Source organism: Epinephelus moara, chromosome 24, assembly GCF_006386435.1.
Source record: "Epinephelus moara isolate mb chromosome 24, YSFRI_EMoa_1.0, whole genome shotgun sequence".
NCBI classification, from domain to species: Eukaryota; Metazoa; Chordata; class Actinopteri; order Perciformes; family Serranidae; genus Epinephelus; species Epinephelus moara.
Window position 1 is genome coordinate 31,373,812 of NC_065529.1, and position 16,910 is coordinate 31,390,721.

Genomic DNA, 16,910 nt, shown 5'->3' on the forward strand with positions numbered 1-16,910 from the left:
AATATGTATATGTTTCATTAAAAAAAGACTTAGGCTTTTCCTAGAAGAGCTGGGCACTGTGGTTTTTGGCAAATGTCACTTAAACAGAAGCAAAACTGTGCATTTGTTGGGGACTATTTTCAGCCATGGATTAATACATGCTAGCTGCAGGGTGGTGTATGTGGGACTGAGTGACTGAATAAACTACAGTGTTTATTGTGGTAAATAAATCCAGTGCAACAATGTGGCTCATGTATGTGTTTTTATAGTTTTTGTACAATAATTGTCATCTATGGCACAGAGGTAAAAGCTTTGGCTACACAGACAATACGTGTTAGTCTGATCAATTTATCGATGAAAAATATAGAATATCCCCAGTCTTATTTTTCATTATTTTCCAGACATTGATTTAATCTACTTTTAAAGAATTTAGCCTCGCTTGAGATTATAAATTGAAGCCCCGTCATTATATAACTATTATTATATAACAATAATGTTATTTGTCAGTTGTTAGTTAGAGCCTTTGTTTCAGTGTCTCAGATATTAACTTGTCATCTTTACTGCTGTCACTTTGAAATATCCCCTCAGTGTGCACTTTATCATTACATACTGAAAGGAATTAGTAAATGTACATAAGTGAATTAATATATGGAAATTAGCTTGAGTGCCACCGCGGGTCTGGTTCAGTTGATCCCCAGCTGCATATGTTGGTAATCACCGCTGCCTCTTGGATTCACTCACAGGCACGCAATAAACAACCTGCTGCCAGCACCCCCTACGCTTTTGTCTAATCTGCCGTTTCACTGGGCTCTAGTTTGTCGCACAAATATGAAAGTGAATCTCAGCAGCAGAATGCACAGAGGCACATTAACTAGGATGGGTGCCTGCACGCTAAAGCCCCAGACATTAAGTCTAGGATTTACACTGGAATATGATTCCCTAACTGTCTTAAGAGTTTGGTGCAGAAGTTCTCAGACAGATCTTGAGGAACTTGGCGAACTTGGTGACCTGCTGCCTGGTGTTGTTTTCAAAACCACATTCATTACGCTGCTGAATTAGCTCTTTGAGTTGCACCTTAGAGCTGATGATACGCCTGTGATTACCTGGCATTAACTGCTACATGGATTTCTGTAAAAATAGCTTCTGTCGTGTTGTCTCCATAATGTCCAAGTAACATCTTAACTTTGCATTCAAGACAGTTGAACAAAACTGTTTCATGGAAACTTCTCCATCAAGCTTCCCCTGATGTCCCCTCAACAATCTTTGGTTAATGCCTCCACCTACTGGAGGAAAGGATGTAGTGTCTGTTATTAAAGGCCTTTACAAGAAGCTAGCTTTGATGCCTGCTTCTAGCTCAGTGGCTCTCAAACTCTTTCTGTCATGCCCCCATTCAGAAGCCAAAAAAAGCTCATGCACATTTTTTTTATCAGTCATTAATAATAACTGGGGAAACAACTAGTGTTAAAAGGGTTCAAGTTGAATATCAGTGAAACAAAGGTCAGCATGATACCAACAGCAAACTCTTTGTTTTCCCCCCACATACACCATATTTATTCAACTTTGTTTCACTCTATATGTAACACATATGTGGACTCTAGTGTTGTCTGCTGTGTTGATATGAAGAGGCCCAGTCCATGGATATCTTTGGAGGTGATCTCCATTTATTCCTGACAGCAAGAGGTAAAAACAAAATCCTCCGTCAATTACAACCATATAACTCGAGCCCACGCAAATTAAGTGACAGGAATATGTCAGCATATTATACAATACGTTTTTTACCTGAAAAATGAACTTATTAACAGTTTAACAGCTATAAAACACAGAAATTACCATGAGAGCAAAGTCACTGACCTCTCCCATGGAGTACGAAAGCAAAAGGGCAGAGATGAGGCAGGACACACCCCTTTATAGGTGGGGTACCCCCAAAGGTAAACATAGGGGCACAGAAGCTGAGTATCAAACGTTCCACATATTGACTATGGAGGTGTGTGAGTGCCAGGTAATAACAACTGAAACTAATTTAGTGTAATCATCATACTTTATATTACAAATCTACATTTGACTTTGTTACACATATCACTGCTGTATAATTCACCCTGTTACTCATTTTACATATGTCTCATTTGATTATCTGATGTTGTCATGGGTTATTTTCTTCTTTTATTTTGTAAAACTCTAATTATTCAATTTGCTGTACCTCAGTGCAATCTACAGGGCAATTAGATGCCAACTTTGCTTGTCTGCTTCAGTGATGGTATTTTTTATCTTTATTCTATTTTTACTGTTCTTTGTATTTTCTTAAAATTGCCTCATTTTAATTGCTAGAATCCCGCATTGTTTTGAATCTGGGATCAACCATGTAAAGCACTTTGTAACTTGAAAGGGGGATAGAAGCACGCAGCCTGGCAACCCTCCTCCTGTCAGACCCATGCCAGTTGCTGCTGGAAGTTGCACTCTGCAGTTGACGTCTTTGCACTTGACAGTAGCATAACTGAGAGCTAACCATGGCAGGAAAGAGAGCGTTAGTGATCCTGTCTAAAGGTGCAGAGGAGATGGAGACTGTTATCCCTGTGGACATCATGCGGAGAGCTGGGGTTCGTGCACTTGTTTTATGCTAGCTGTTAGCTAGGTAGCTAATAATAGCACATATAGCTAGCTTGAGTTTAGCTTCCCATTCAGTCAGCCCACAACACTGTCATGGCTATAATGTTTTATTAGGCGCATAAATATTTCACAACAGCCTCATTAAGACATGATGTCACTGTGATGATGAGTGAAATGTCAGCGTTGAGTAATAGGCTACATTTGTAACGAGCTAACGTTACATAAACTTTGCCTGAACTGATTGTAGCAATATGTTTACCAATGCTAATGTCACTTTACCGTTTACAGTTTTTATGTATGAGTAATGATAACATAATAAAGGCTATAATAAGCTGTCTGAGTTACTGACGCACTCACAGCCTCCACAGAGAGAGCACACAGAGGCCAAGTTAAATGTCAAAGTCCAACGTCACTGCACTTCTCCGCCATTTGATAGCCTTCAGAATAAAAGTGTCCATTAGCCTCACACAGACAGGATGCCATATTGAGACATTAATGCTGTGTGTTATATATTACCCACTCTAACCCTGCAGATCGCAGTGACGGTTGCAGGACTGACGGGCAAAGAGCCAGTCCAGTGCAGCAGAAACGTCCTCATCTGTCCTGATACCAGCCTGGAGGAGGCCAGCACACAGGTGGGGCCCAGCATCTGTCTGCTTACTCTCTGTATCACATGATAAATCATAGTCTAAAGACATATATATCTTTTCAATTAACCAAACCCTGTTGAATAGTATCCTACTTAAGGATTACTCAAGCCTTATGTCATGTTTTTTTTCTCCCAGGGCCCGTACGATGTGGTGCTGCTGCCAGGAGGGATGCCAGGGGCCCAGAATCTGGCAGAGGTGAGACATACTGCCTGTACATGGCCCAATCACTTCATGTTCTCATCTGTAAGGGTCCCAGTCACATATAGGAGTCAGCCCTGCTTGGTAGCAGGCTCATAGACTAGCCCCATGTTTTTCAAACTTTCAAACAGAGTCTTATCATGGCCTCTGTACACATTGCAAAACAAATTCAGCTACTCCGAGGCCCCCTCGCTCCTAACATAATGCCAGGTACAAAAAATCTGGGTGTTGTCATCGGTAGTTAGTTTGGTATGAAGCAACATGTAGAGAAAGTTGTCCAGTCATGTTTTATCAACTGAGGAACATCTCTGAAATTAGATCAGTTCTGTCCTTCAGTAACATAGAAATAATTATACATGCTCTTATATCCCCCCTCCTTGATTACTGTAATGCCGGGTTTACCTGCCAGAGTATGTAACTGAGCTTCTCTGAGCTTTGGACTGTACCGTCCAGATGGGGCCCGCAGGTGTTCTAGTCTGGATCTTCTAACTGTTCCAAAGTCCAGGTTAAAAACTCAGGGTGATCAAGCCTTTGCAGGACTGGCTCCTCGGCTCAGGAACAGCCTCTCACTGAGCATCAGATCAGCTGACTTTGTTCACGTTTTTAAATCTCATTTCAAAACTTACTTTTGCAGAACGGCTTTTCCCAACTGATTACTATGCTATTTCTTTTTTACTTATTATTATTATTATTATTATTGTTAGTATCAGTAGTAGTGGTAGTAGTAGCAGTATTTCCTCTTATTGAGTTATTTTGTGTGTGTATATGTTGCAGATATGTGTATATGTATGCATACATATATTTATGTGTATATGTGTATGTACAGGTGTGTGTATATATATATATATATATATATATATGCATTTTATTTTTTTCATCTTGGTAAGCACTTTGTTCTTTGGCTTACAATATTATTGTTATCGTTTTTATTATAATATCTTTGTGTACTTTATATAGTTAGAATGCCCAGTTTTGGGTGTGCAGAATAAGTCATGCCAGAAACCTCATGTTAAAACATATATTCTTACAAACAATAATATTGTGAAGTTACAAACAAAACAGGCCAAGTTAAATAACAATATCAGGGACATGAATTTGCCTGAAATCTTGTTTTCAAGTTTAAACGTTTCTCTATAACATTAAATACTTGTGACTAAATAAGCAGCAATCAAAGTTGAAGTTTCAGATAAAAACTTCTATGTTTAACTTTTTAGGAGTCTCAGCTCACCTGCCTCTTCAGGCCTCTGTGGGTGTGGTTACATCAGATTTGATTGACAGTAGCCAGACGACATACGCAACAACCCAACAACTGTCATCAGATTGTGATTCCAGTTTGGCTAAATCCTGATTGGTGCATGGAAGTATGTGACATAACCCTCTTCCAACTGAGCCTCGCCCAGCTCCACTAGTGAAAAGAGCACAGAGAAAAAGAGAAATGCAGAAATCTTTTATGTGAAATAACCAAACCTGCTCCAACAAGCTGATGGAGAAAATGTGTTTTAGGCCTTAACTTCAGGGCCTTGTAAGCATAATAGCACAATTGTTTAATGTTACCTCACACAGGTTAATATGTGTTTTATATTTTCCCCTGGTGAACTGCACTTGTCCAACAATCCTTGTTAGAATACCTGTAAACACTCAGTACAGTGTCAATATACAGCCGAACATGAGGTGATTACAAGTACATATTTTGAGCACAGAAGTGTCAGGGACCTATTGTTATTGTAGAGATTATTATTTTGTCCATGGGCTTGGCATGTCGGCTCTATAGTGCACCCAGTTACTTTTAGCCTTTTTTTTAGCCGCATTTTGATGCCCTTGGTATAGGCTACTTGGAAACTCACAGAAATTGACACAAACATCAAAACGTGTGATCATCATAAGAATATATGGCCATTGGGTTCATGAAATGTTTAGTGGGCTACATAGTTCTCCGAAAGCGTGGAAGGCCTTGGGACAGAGATGCTGTGATATTGATGAAATTTGGTAAGCGCATTGCGCTCATCATTTATGACATATTTCTCATTAGGATTCATTAGCTCCGCCCACATGGAAGTCAGACATTTGGAATTTTGTGCGTTTTACATTTATTTTATACTTTTTCACACTCCTCCTAGAGAGTTTATTGGATTCATTTCAAGTTTGGTTGGTGTAAACCCCCGACTAATATGATGCTAAATTGGGAAGGAAAAGTCGATACCATGAATGATGGTGTCATAGGTCGTTTGACAACACGCCATTTCAGGCACTTTATATAAGAACCATCTTCAAAAGAAAATCAATACTCTCTTGCTCAGACTTGTAAAAAGTAATTCATGCACTCATTTTCTCCAGACCTAACTACTGTAACACTCTGCTCCCTGGCATCAACTAAAGGTCCCACCCTGGTCTCCACCTAGTTCAGAATGCAGCAGCTCAGCTTCTGACTGGTTTTAACAGACAACATCACATCACCCCAATCCTGGGTTCTTTCCATTCACTTCCTGTGCCTTTTAGAATTGATTTTAAAGATTTTACTGATCGCTTTTAAAGCTTCTCTGGGTCTGGCCCCAAGCTAGATAGCAGAAATGTTGACCCCATGTGAGCCAGTTTGTAGCTGGCCCCCTCGTTGGCCCTTTTTGCCATTTTTCTTGACAGTCTAAAGGTGATCATGTCTTTGCCATCAGGGCCCCTCTGCTTTGGAACGTTGGCCTGAGGAGATATAAATAAATAACAAATAAACTTTATTTACATAGCACCTTTCAAAACAGTTACAAAATGCTGTACAATAAGACTAAACACAATTAAAACACAAATAACATGCCATAAAATGTCATCAAGTAAAAGATAAAATAAGGAAGGCCAAAGCTAAAATCAAGATAATAAATGGGCATTAAAATCAATAATATAGCAATAAAATAGACAGACAGCCCAGATAAAGTCAGGATATGCTTTCCGATAGAATTATGTTTTTACGAGAGACTTAAACGAAGCCAGTGACTCAGACAGAGATAAGGCTTGTAGAATGAGTGACCTCTTTTAAATAATTTCTTAAAACCCGTTTTTGTAGATTTGCTTTTATGTGATGTTGGCTTTCCTTTATTTTATTTCCTTTTTATTTTTAGCATTTTATTGCTTTTAAAAAAATTTTTTTTTTATTGACATAGTGCATCTTGCATTTTGCATTTTTTGTCCTCTTGTTTTAACTTTAGCTCTATCTTGTTAGATTGCCTTCTCAGTATCCTGTTTCTGCTTTTGCTTTTAAAGGTGCTATTTAAATAATGTTATTATTAATTATTATAATTGTTATTATTAGTAGTAGTAGTATTCACAGGTACGGAACTTTTGAACTTTTGAAACTCCTGTTAGATGATTCAACATATCCATCTCAAATTTGGTCAGCAGACTCTCAAGACCTTCACAATGCCAAGTTGCCAAGCTTTTGTGATTTTGTGGAATTTGCATAGTTCTTTATGACACAGGTAGTTGTTGTAAGTTGACTTTATAAAGTCTCATTTGCCCCAAATTTCACATGCTGGATAAGAGTCCAGGCCTGAAGAAAATCGAAATGCCCATACTGAGTCATAGTCATATCATCACCCACTGACGACAGGAAGACAGCCTTATGTGACAAGGATGAACCTATTTGCATGAAATGTACATGGTGTGGTCTACACATGATATACAGCAACCTGATGTTTAATTAGTGTGTGTTCTCTAGGGCCACATAGTGGATACAGGAAGTGGTAAGAATTTTCAGTACGTCATTTTCAGCGCCCTGCACCCTGGCTGGAAATAACGTCTAACTCGTGTACGCGGTGTCAGATGGTCACAGAAATACACAGCCGTGTCAATTGGCATCCCACCAGTAGCCCAGACGTGTGGGAAGGTGCGAGGGCCAGTTCATAGCTGCTTGCAGCTTTAATTGTAGTTCATAATTGCATCAGTCATTTATAATACTACAATAAATAACTACAGTATAAAATGCTGAGTACATCATTTTGTACACTGTGAGTGACGTACATTTATACTTTGCTTTACATTTAGATGGGGGGGGTGTGATTTGAAACCATTTTACTGTATGTTAAATGTAATAAGAAGGTGTCACCATCATTTGGATTTGAGAGTTGAGTTCATGTTTCATTGTTGTTTTGCATCCTTTTCAAAAGTACATTTTGTGGCTTCAAAATATAAAGTCCAAAAACATTTTGATGTATTTTCTATTATTCTCCATCCATCATTGCCGCAGAAGTGGCATGGAGGAGCATCTGCTCACCCTTTTAATGTTCTCAAAAAGTAAAAGATCCTTGACATCAGGAAAGTTAATGTTTTGAGCTCTTGCGAAGACAGTTTAATAAAAATATTGTTAGTGTTTTTGCTCAGTCAATCTGTGGCTGTGTTAAAACAGTGATGGGTTATTTTTGATGTGTTTAAAACATTGCCAGTCTGTTCAAATAATTATCATCGTCGGCATATACACCGTGCAATCACATGGCCTGCGAATGACTCACGGTGCATCTGGTTTCCTTGCTGTCTTGCAGTCTCCTGCTGTGAAGGAGGTGCTGAAGAATCAAGATGGCAGAAAAGGCCTGATTGCAGCCATCTGTGCAGGTACCGTTCGTGAAAACAAACCAAAGTCATAATTATACAACACCAGCTGCTAATGGGGATGTATTTCTGTGGGTTAAAGTTTAAATATGACACGACCTCAGATGTGACCATCATACTTAGATGTAAATGACTCAAACCTACACAGTGCACTTTATTCTGGTGCTGCAGTAACAGAGAAATAAATGTACTCAGTCATTTTCCGAAATCAAATGTAACCAGATTGACAAGCCAGTGATATGAATTAATAAACCATGCACTATGCTACCATGTGACCTGTAAACATTTTTAACTAGAAACACTAAATGTATGATATTTTGGTTTTAAATGTACCGAGCTAACGTGGTGCCAGTAAACGGGATTTGGATTTGCTCGCGAATAGAATTAAAGATCTTGGACAGAAATAAAATGTGCAGTTTTTATACACACATGGATTCAGTGGTTTTTCGGGTATTTCAGTAACTGGATGTGCCCTTGAAAGACTTTATCACATACCTCGACCACATTTTTTAAAAATATACAGTTAACAAACGACATGCTTCATTAACTCACCGTCGTGTGTGACCCCTTTTTGGCATTTGGAAATGAAAGGGTGAGGGTTTGATTAATAGCTATCCCCGAGTGAACCCACAAGCACTGACATTTTATTTGACAGCCTCCATATGCAGGGAAAGGACACTGGAAGGACACTTTGAATAGAGACGGGGACCAATGCGGCAAAGTGGATTGAAGGGTGTCCTAGAAAATGAGTGAAACTCTCACAGGGATATACAGTTTAATGAACCTGCCAGCAAGAGGGCTGGCTGCGAGACTTATTATTCTGCCCTAACATGGAATTTTTTATCTTGATGTGAAAAAAAAAAAAAAAGTTAAAAGAGGAAAGAAATAATGAATGTAAAAAAAATAGCAGGATAAGTCTACCGTTATTTTAACTTGAGCTAATATCGGTTACATGCATGCCCACAAAACGTTGATAGGTCATTTCTAAGATTCACAAGATGATATAAAGATGGTCATCATCACCCTCTTCTCCACGTCTGCCTCGCTGTCTGACTCTGGTTCTCAGAAGGTCTGTCTCTCCCAGACTGGCGTCCTCTGGGTGGGGACTTGCTGTAACAGGAGTAGCTTGGCTTTAACTGGCAGTCTGCTGTTCTGCCAGGGGAAAGTGTAATCTTTAGACCGCATGGGAAGGCAGCCAAGGAACATAATCAATAACTTTCTATTTATTAACAGTTTTTGGATGAGCTCACTGCAGTGGTAGGACGTTGCCAAAGTTAATGCAGCAGCAGTCAATGTCTTCAGCCTCTCCTTTTTTTTCTCCTCTCCTTTCAATGTGGTGCATAGTGTTTGGAGAGAGGCTGAAACTGTATATGGTATGCATGTATTCTTAGAAACAATGGCCCAGTTGAGGACACCTTTAGGACATAGCGTCGTGCACGAACTGCGATTACGAATGTTAAACTCTGCATTGCTGTGTTTTGATTTAGCGTTTAGTGTAAGGGAAGTGATTGAGATACACTATTTCACCCATGACTCTTGTTAAACTTTTTGAAACTGCATAAAGCAACAGAACAAGTTTCACTTTATCACAGACAGCAGTTAAATGAAGCTGAAACACCTTTGCTCCTCTGCAGGTCCCACGGCTCTTCTGGCACATGGCATCGGGTTTGGCAGCACAGTCACCACACATCCTGCCATGAAGGAGAAGATGATGGCTGGAGGTAAAAACACAACAACAAAAAACGTCCTTAACAAAAAGGTGGAAATATCTCTGAAATATAAAGCTAGAGAGCAACATTTGCAGATCTAACTCTGAGCAGGAGAGTTGTAATTATATGTAAAAGGCAGCAGATGGTGCTGCACTAGCTCTTTCTGCATGTAGAAAACCATGTCACTATGCAGCAGATGAGAGCACACCACTCAGGTACAAGGGGATGCAGAAATTTGACAGAACATACCAGAACTGGGTCAGCTGTAGAGGTGACAGATTATCTACATGTAAGCGCTTGTAGTATAATGTGATTACTGAAGTGTGGCTTTCACTCTGTAGCTGTGAAGCTCTCATGTTGTGATTATCCTTATGATATTGCTTTTTTGCCTTTTTTTAGACCACTATAAATATTCAGAGGCTCGAGTACAGAAGGATGGACATTACATCACCAGCCGTGGGCCAGGAACCAGTTTCGAGTTTGCCCTGACGATTGTAGAGGAACTTATGGGGGCTGAGGTTGCAGCTCAAGTCAAGGCTCCTCTTGTTATGAAAGACTGACTGTAGCCGCGTTCACTTGCATCCTGCAAGCAGCACTGCCCCGCCATAGACGCCCTGCACTACTGAGACAGCTAATCCAATGTGGCTGGCACAAAGAGTCAAAGTCACTAGTGACAAATCACTCTCCCTGGGGGACATAAGGATGCTTCTGTCCTGACAGGTTATTGTCTTTCTTGGCTGGAAATGAGAAGCACCCAGTTATTATTTAGCAAATGGAGTCAGATGGTTTTCAAATGGGATTAAATTTATGTCATTGTAGTTTTCCTCACTCATTATTCTCACAGCTTCCACTTGACATTAAAACATTAATGTGACAATACTGTGTTTGTCTTTACTCTGTGGTGTATTAATGCTGGGGGTCACTGTGACTTGTTTCCACATGTCTGCAGTTGTCGTTGACACCTAAATATAGGCTGCATCATGTAATGTATTGTGAGTGCTGCCTAGAACGCGGGAAGCAGAATCCGAATAGATTGGCAGGCGCTCCGGCCAATGAGAAGCCTCGGCTCGGCTGCGGTTGTATTCCAACTGGCCAATGGCGGCGCGTCTGCAGCCAGCGGGGCGGGGCTCTGGTGCAGCGCGTGGTAGTTGTGTCAGAGCAACAAAAATCCAGAGGGTCTTCACACAGTGCAAAAGGAAGAGAAAGATATCGGCAAAGGTAAGAGCTTTTGTGCTTCCTCCGCTGACTCTAAGTGTTGTGTGGGCTTTTATAGACGATGACGGTCCTCTGAAATGTGTTTAATATCTTTCATGTCAGCTAATTCATGTTGGCAAAGCAGTTAACGCAACGTTAATCACGGTAACGTTAACTAGCTAGGTTACTAACGGTTGAACATGACATCGTAACGTAACCGTTAGTTAACAACACGACAGCGACACAGACACAAACCACGTCACTAAAACGGTGGGTGGTTGTAATTAGGACTTAATTTTTGTTAGCCGTGATTAGCTGGCTGGGTGAGCTGAGTGGTGAAGCCCCAAGTTCGCTGCAATCCATGGCATAATGGATTGACATCAGCGACTCAAATTGGCCGGGCAGAGTAACGTTAGCGCGAGGTAACGTCCACTACATGCTCACAATGTAAAGGTGCGTTCAGGACGTGAGTGCGAGTGAAATCAGAGGAGCACCACATCTTAACACAGAGACAGGGTTGTGCAGATGTGACCCGACATGGAGACGTCAGATCCAGAAGCTCTCCATCCTCAGCAGCAGCCGCAGTCAGACTGTGCTGCATTCACTGACTGTAGCTAACACAGTGCGGCAGAGGCCAGGTTGGATCCTCCATCAGTCTGAGACATCACCGTGACAACGAGAAAAAGCGCTGTCAAACACTTGCAAGTAATTAAATAATCACACAGCAATTATAAAACACCACTTGAATTGTCATAGTGTTGAAGTTAAAGTCAGGTTGGTGTAGCTTGAATGATTTCTCCTCATATGACATATCTCATTAATAGAAGCAAAGCAGAGCAATTGGCTTCACCAGAGAGATCTTCATTGACACGAGGCCCCCTCAAGATTATGCTCTCATTTGCCTCTTAGCGCTTATAACAGGAAACACCAGAGGTGTTACCGTCTCCTCTCTCACTTTACAGCTACAGGAAATACAAAGCGAGGTTCTTTTTCTGGTAGACTGCATTTTCAATTGCTGGGAAACCGCCTCTTAGTCATTCTTAGCAAAGCATGCAGAACCACAGCAAGTCAGGGGTCATCCAAATAAGAGGCCAACTCAAGTGGCTTTTTCATCCACCATTGTACAACCAAGTGAGCCAAAAAAAGACTGCGAGGCTCTGTTCCCATTACAGTGCATCAAGAGAACATTGTTTACTGTTAAATTCGCATCACATCAAAATCCAAATCTTCAAAATCATGAGTGTGCACGCCTGTGTATGACTGTTACCTCTGGGTACTCTGCCAAAAGGTTTAGGCGAGTTGTTTGCCCTATGACAGTCTTCAACATTTTAGATGGGGCTATGCCTGTCATGTTGAGGCAGCATCACTACATTGTGTGCCTGGGCCCAATGTGTTTTATTTTGTGTTTTAAAATTAAGAGCTAATCGTTGCCACTCCCTGGAAGACAAACATCAATTCTTGAATAGTGTCTCGATGACATGTTTTTATAGCCCAGTCTCATTAATGCTATGTTTTTCAGTTGGATATTTCTGGAACGCTAACATTTTGCGCTGTTGCACATAACATGTTAGAATTATTCTGCTTGAGCAGCTGTACAGTAAAGAGCTCGAGGCTTGACTCCCTATTTCTGGATGGGGCAGAGGAGGGAGTGGTGGGGGAGGGGGGGAGGCTGAAGTCACTGTGACTGAGTCATTGGTTTAGCTAATGATGCAATTAGAGAGCTGCACTTTGCATCTCCTGATTAGATCCCCCACTTGCATTGGCCTGCAGACAATGAAGGCTGGATTTGCTTGCCTGAGTTGCTTTGGCAGATAAATTTCAAAAGGTAACAGACAGTTTGCAAGCAATGGTATTTCATCAAACATCAACATTTTTTGTGTCGTCAGCAACGAACAGATGGATGTGTCGATCTCTGGCACTTTCACCTGCGTGCGTAATCTGAATTATAGCTTTGGGTGACTGTACATTTTGTCAGTGTTTCCTATACTTAACTTTGGAGTGATGGCCTGTAAAGTTTGCATGATTAACTCTTAGTTTCACCATGTTCAGTCTTGTCAATGTGCAAATCAGCATAATGGAACTGAATCACACCATCAAGTCATCATGAAACTGATGCAAAACAGAGTGACATTGTGAGTGATGGTGTACTATTTTGGTATTGCTGCGTTTACATGCACACCAGTATTCCACTATTATTCTATATATGGCAATACACTGAATTTGATGGGGGTCATGTACGCAGCATATTCCGAATTAGGCCTTTTTCTTAATTTAGCATTTTCAGAATAAGACGTGGGGTATGCCAGTTTTATTTGAGTTTTAATAGCATTATTAGGGCATGTATATAGCGTATTTGGAATATAGGCTATGTCCTAATTGGGGTTTTTACTGGAGTTTACTGTCAGTTATGGAGATGTTTCAATTCATCAGCAGTTTGTAAGGCTTGTGTAGAGATGTATGCCCAAAAGAAAAGTCTACATTTCTTGTCCGAAGGAGAAACATGCCTACTTTTAAACATTATGAAAGATTTGGACCTGTGCAAATATCACAACGCCAGCCTTCTCAAGAAAGTAGTAAAGGAATGAAAGAGGGAGGCTGAGTTCACACCGTCCAACAAGTCCACCTCCGGTAGGAAACTTTGAAAAAAATCCTATTTTGAGAGCTATTTTGATGCAAAAAAGGCTCCAGTCGTTACCTTTTTCCCCATATTTTGACGTGATAAAGACATGTTAGGTCACGTAAATCTAAGTATTCACAGCTGCATGTGAACAGGAATATTAGTGGAATACTCATTTTCATTAGCCATGTAAATATCTTTGTAGGAATGTGGCCTTTCTCGCAATAAGGGCAAAATGTCGGAATATTTTGTGCACGTAAACGTACTCACTGTTAGATTATATGCTTTTAACTGATATGAGTTTGTTTTTAGCAACCATTTTATCCCAATCAATTACTCCGGGGGACTTTGTTTGCCAGAGACATGGTTTGGAGAAATTGCTCTGATGGCATCTACAAATGGAAAGTACAGCCTTAATTTGCGTTCGTTTATTTTTAGAAGAGGACATGACAAGGTAATTACATTGATACTTTAGACTTTTATCTAGAACATTTTGAAACGCAAAGGTTAATGAGAAATGCTGAACTTGGCTGTCCAACGTCACACTTATCATTCTGTTATTAGGTTGTCGGCACTGCTCTTATAATTAATGTTTCCATAAACAAAATAGAGTTCCAGGGCTATGTGAAGACAATTGCTTTGAAGCTCTAAATTTTAATAAATCTACAAAAATATTTTTTGGTATTTGTGATGGCCGTTAATGGATTAGACTTCTAATTTCATTAAAGTTATCATCCAGATGTGCCGATTACACATGAAGTCTATTTTATTCTGTTTGTTCTTAGGTCAGATACAATTGGCAGAAATAAGCAGGTATGATCTGAGTAGGGCTGCAACAGACAATTATTTTCATTGTAGATTAATCTGTCGATTTTTGTTTAGTTGTTTGGTCTACAAAATGGCAGAAAAGGGTGAAAACTGTTGATCAGTGTTTCTCAAAGCCCAAGATGACGTCTTCAAATGTCTCGCTTTGTCCACACCCCAAGGATTGTGGACAACAAAGAGAGAGGATTAAAGAAACCAGAAAATATTTGCACCTTAGAAGCTGGAACTAGAGAATTTTTACTTTTTTCTTTTAAAAAAATTACTCAAACCGATTAATTGGTTATCTAATTAGTTGGTAATTAATGTAATAGTTGACTGAATTGACTATTTGTTGCAGCTCTAGTTCTCAGGTACAAAAGAGGACCCTTAATCAAAACAGGAAGAGTGTTACCTTACCCATCTTGTTTGTGGAATGGAACAACTGCATTTACTTGTCAGCTGTATGTTATTAAAGGGAAGCAAATATACAAACAAGTGCAGTTGCAGTCCCATGATGACCCGTTGGTTGTGCAGCACCAACTGTTTGCTGAAGTTCCTCCAGTACTGAGATAACTGGTAATCATTCATACATTATGTTGTCAAGAAAACCAGATCCACTTGGGATCCACTCATATGTGTTTTTTAAGCTCAAGTTAATGTTTGCTGCTTTCCTATTCTGCAGACGTGTGTTATTTCTGCAGTCTGGTGGGACTTTTGCATAGCGCACTGCTTAAAATTACATTATTGTGATGATTTTTGCAGTGTACACTGCAGTTATATTTCAATGGTATAACCACTGTCCTCTATGAACTCGAGATTTAAGATGTGAGACTAGCTCAAAGCTTTTCCCTGCCATGTCTGTAGATTATCTGACTGTGTATCAAGTCTAAAACTGTAGCAGTAGCATGACATCGTCACCCTCCTCAGTCTGACACATCAGTCAATACTGTATCTTTACACCCTCATGTAGCAGGTCAGGAGCTCATCCAGGATTGTGTGGCTTTTTGTGTTTTACAAGAAGTTTCAGACTAATTCCTCGGAGCCTGTAATTTTGTTTACTTAATGCATGTCACTTGCTGTGTTCTTTCTGGTAATCCCAGTGAGACCGTGCAGACTGCAGTACTAAAAGCCTAATGGCCTTCTCCTCGGCAATACCCAGAGGACCTCCGAGTCAACCCAGTATGGGGCTGAAAGTGTGGCTTATTGCGTGTAACTGCTGTGTAAACTGTGGCATGTAGAACGATAATTTCCCAGGTAGTTCTGTTTTGACTATTAGCGGTCCTTTTTATATTTGTAGAGGTAAAACAAAGTGATCATATAATTCAGTTCAGTTCAATTTATTAAAAAGCCCAATATCACAATTCACAGTTTGCTTTACAACATCCCTCTGTCTTTGGACCCTCAACGTGGATAAGGGAAAACTCCCCCCTAAAAACAGATTCCCCATTTGAAAAAAAAAATAGTTTTCCCTGGAGCAGTGTGAGTGTCAGCATCTTCCATGGAAGCTTTCAAGGAACCAACCACTGTAGAAATGTTGCAAGTGTTGTCAAATAAATATTTAAAGAGATAGTTTGGGTTTTTATGGAAGTGGGGCTGTATGAGGTACTTATGTATAGTTAGTGTATTAGGCTACATGCAGTAGATGGGGTGGGCATGCTTCCTGTTAGGGGTGTAACGATACATCGATCCACATCGATTCATTGATTAACTATCAGATTATATCGATGCAAAATGAAAACATCGATCCATATCATCTTAAAGATACACATTTATTTTGAAATTCACATAGCACGTCTGTGTCACCATTTCTGGGCAAGCGCGCCTCCTCTCAAACAACAAACAGAGCTCAGAAATAAAATGGTCAAATCATATTCTAGTTGTTTTTGTGAGTTGATGTAAATGATTGTGTTAGATGGGCATATGATATCGCGTCATATTGATCGCAGGCTCCTGAATCGAATCGAATTGAATCAAAATCGTATAGTGACAGACTTTGTGATATCGGCAAACATCGTATCGTCATCAAAAGAAATCGATATAATATCGTATCGTGACGAAGCTGGTGATTTACACCCCTACTTCCTGTGTGGAGGAACAGATGGGACTGGCACCTCAGAAGCTCAGCAATGAATTGCTGTGGATTAGGGTGAGCACCAAAATGTATTTTAGCCACGTCAAAATTTGCCCACCTAAATAAAATAAAATCTGTGTCAGTCTAAGTGGACACTAGGGATGTCACGATTACTTGATTTCACTATTAACCGCGATTTTAAACGCCACGATTAATTATTCGTAAAGATTCCTCAACACCGTCACTCTCCAAAGATTATGCCGGGACGCGGAACCATATACAGTAGGTTAGCGCAACTCGCACGGAACGAAAACAAAGTTACACAAGCGGTGTCTCCGAGTGATGAAGTATGCATGAAGAAGACTTATTCCCCCCCAAAAAACGGATAAAGTCAGCCGTGTGGGATCATTTTGGCTATCGCAAAATGACCAAGGGGTCATTGTTGACGACGGCTTTCCAGTTTGTAAAACATGCCGCAAAAAAGTCGCGGCCAAAGG

General features: G+C 40.2%; 2 protein-coding genes across 4 annotated transcripts in view; both read left to right on the plus strand.

Moving 5' to 3' along the window:
* The first annotated feature begins 2,374 nt into the window (after positions 1–2,374).
* Positions 2,375–10,604, plus strand: park7 (parkinson protein 7). Its single transcript, XM_050039033.1, has 6 exons — positions 2,375–2,573; positions 3,117–3,218; positions 3,369–3,428; positions 7,952–8,021; positions 9,653–9,739; positions 10,127–10,604. The coding sequence occupies exons 1-6, from the start codon at positions 2,484–2,486 to the stop codon at positions 10,285–10,287; spliced, it is 570 nt and encodes a 189-aa protein (XP_049894990.1). The 5' UTR covers positions 2,375–2,483; the 3' UTR covers positions 10,288–10,604.
* Positions 10,605–10,882: 278 nt separating this feature from the next.
* The window catches only part of kcnab2a (potassium voltage-gated channel subfamily A regulatory beta subunit 2a), a 122,261-nt gene continuing 116,233 nt past the window's right edge, over positions 10,883–16,910 (plus strand). For 2 of the 3 annotated variants that reach the window (XM_050037260.1, XM_050037262.1), the window contains exon 1: positions 10,883–10,945. The gene's annotated coding sequence lies outside the window, so the exon portion shown is untranslated. The remainder of the gene's footprint in view (positions 10,946–16,910) is intronic. The other variant, XM_050037261.1, reaches the window with a different exon arrangement.

Coding starts and splice junctions, on each gene's coding strand:
- park7 (XM_050039033.1), top strand. CDS start 2,484: ATGGCAGGAAAGAGAGCGTTAGTGATCCTGTCTAAAGGTGCAGAGGAG. Junction 3,219..3,368: donor TGGAGGAGGCCAGCACACAG/GTGGGGCCCAGC, acceptor TTTTTCTCCCAG/GGCCCGTACGATGTGGTGCT. Junction 9,740..10,126: donor GGAGAAGATGATGGCTGGAG/GTAAAAACACAA, acceptor GCCTTTTTTTAG/ACCACTATAAATATTCAGAG.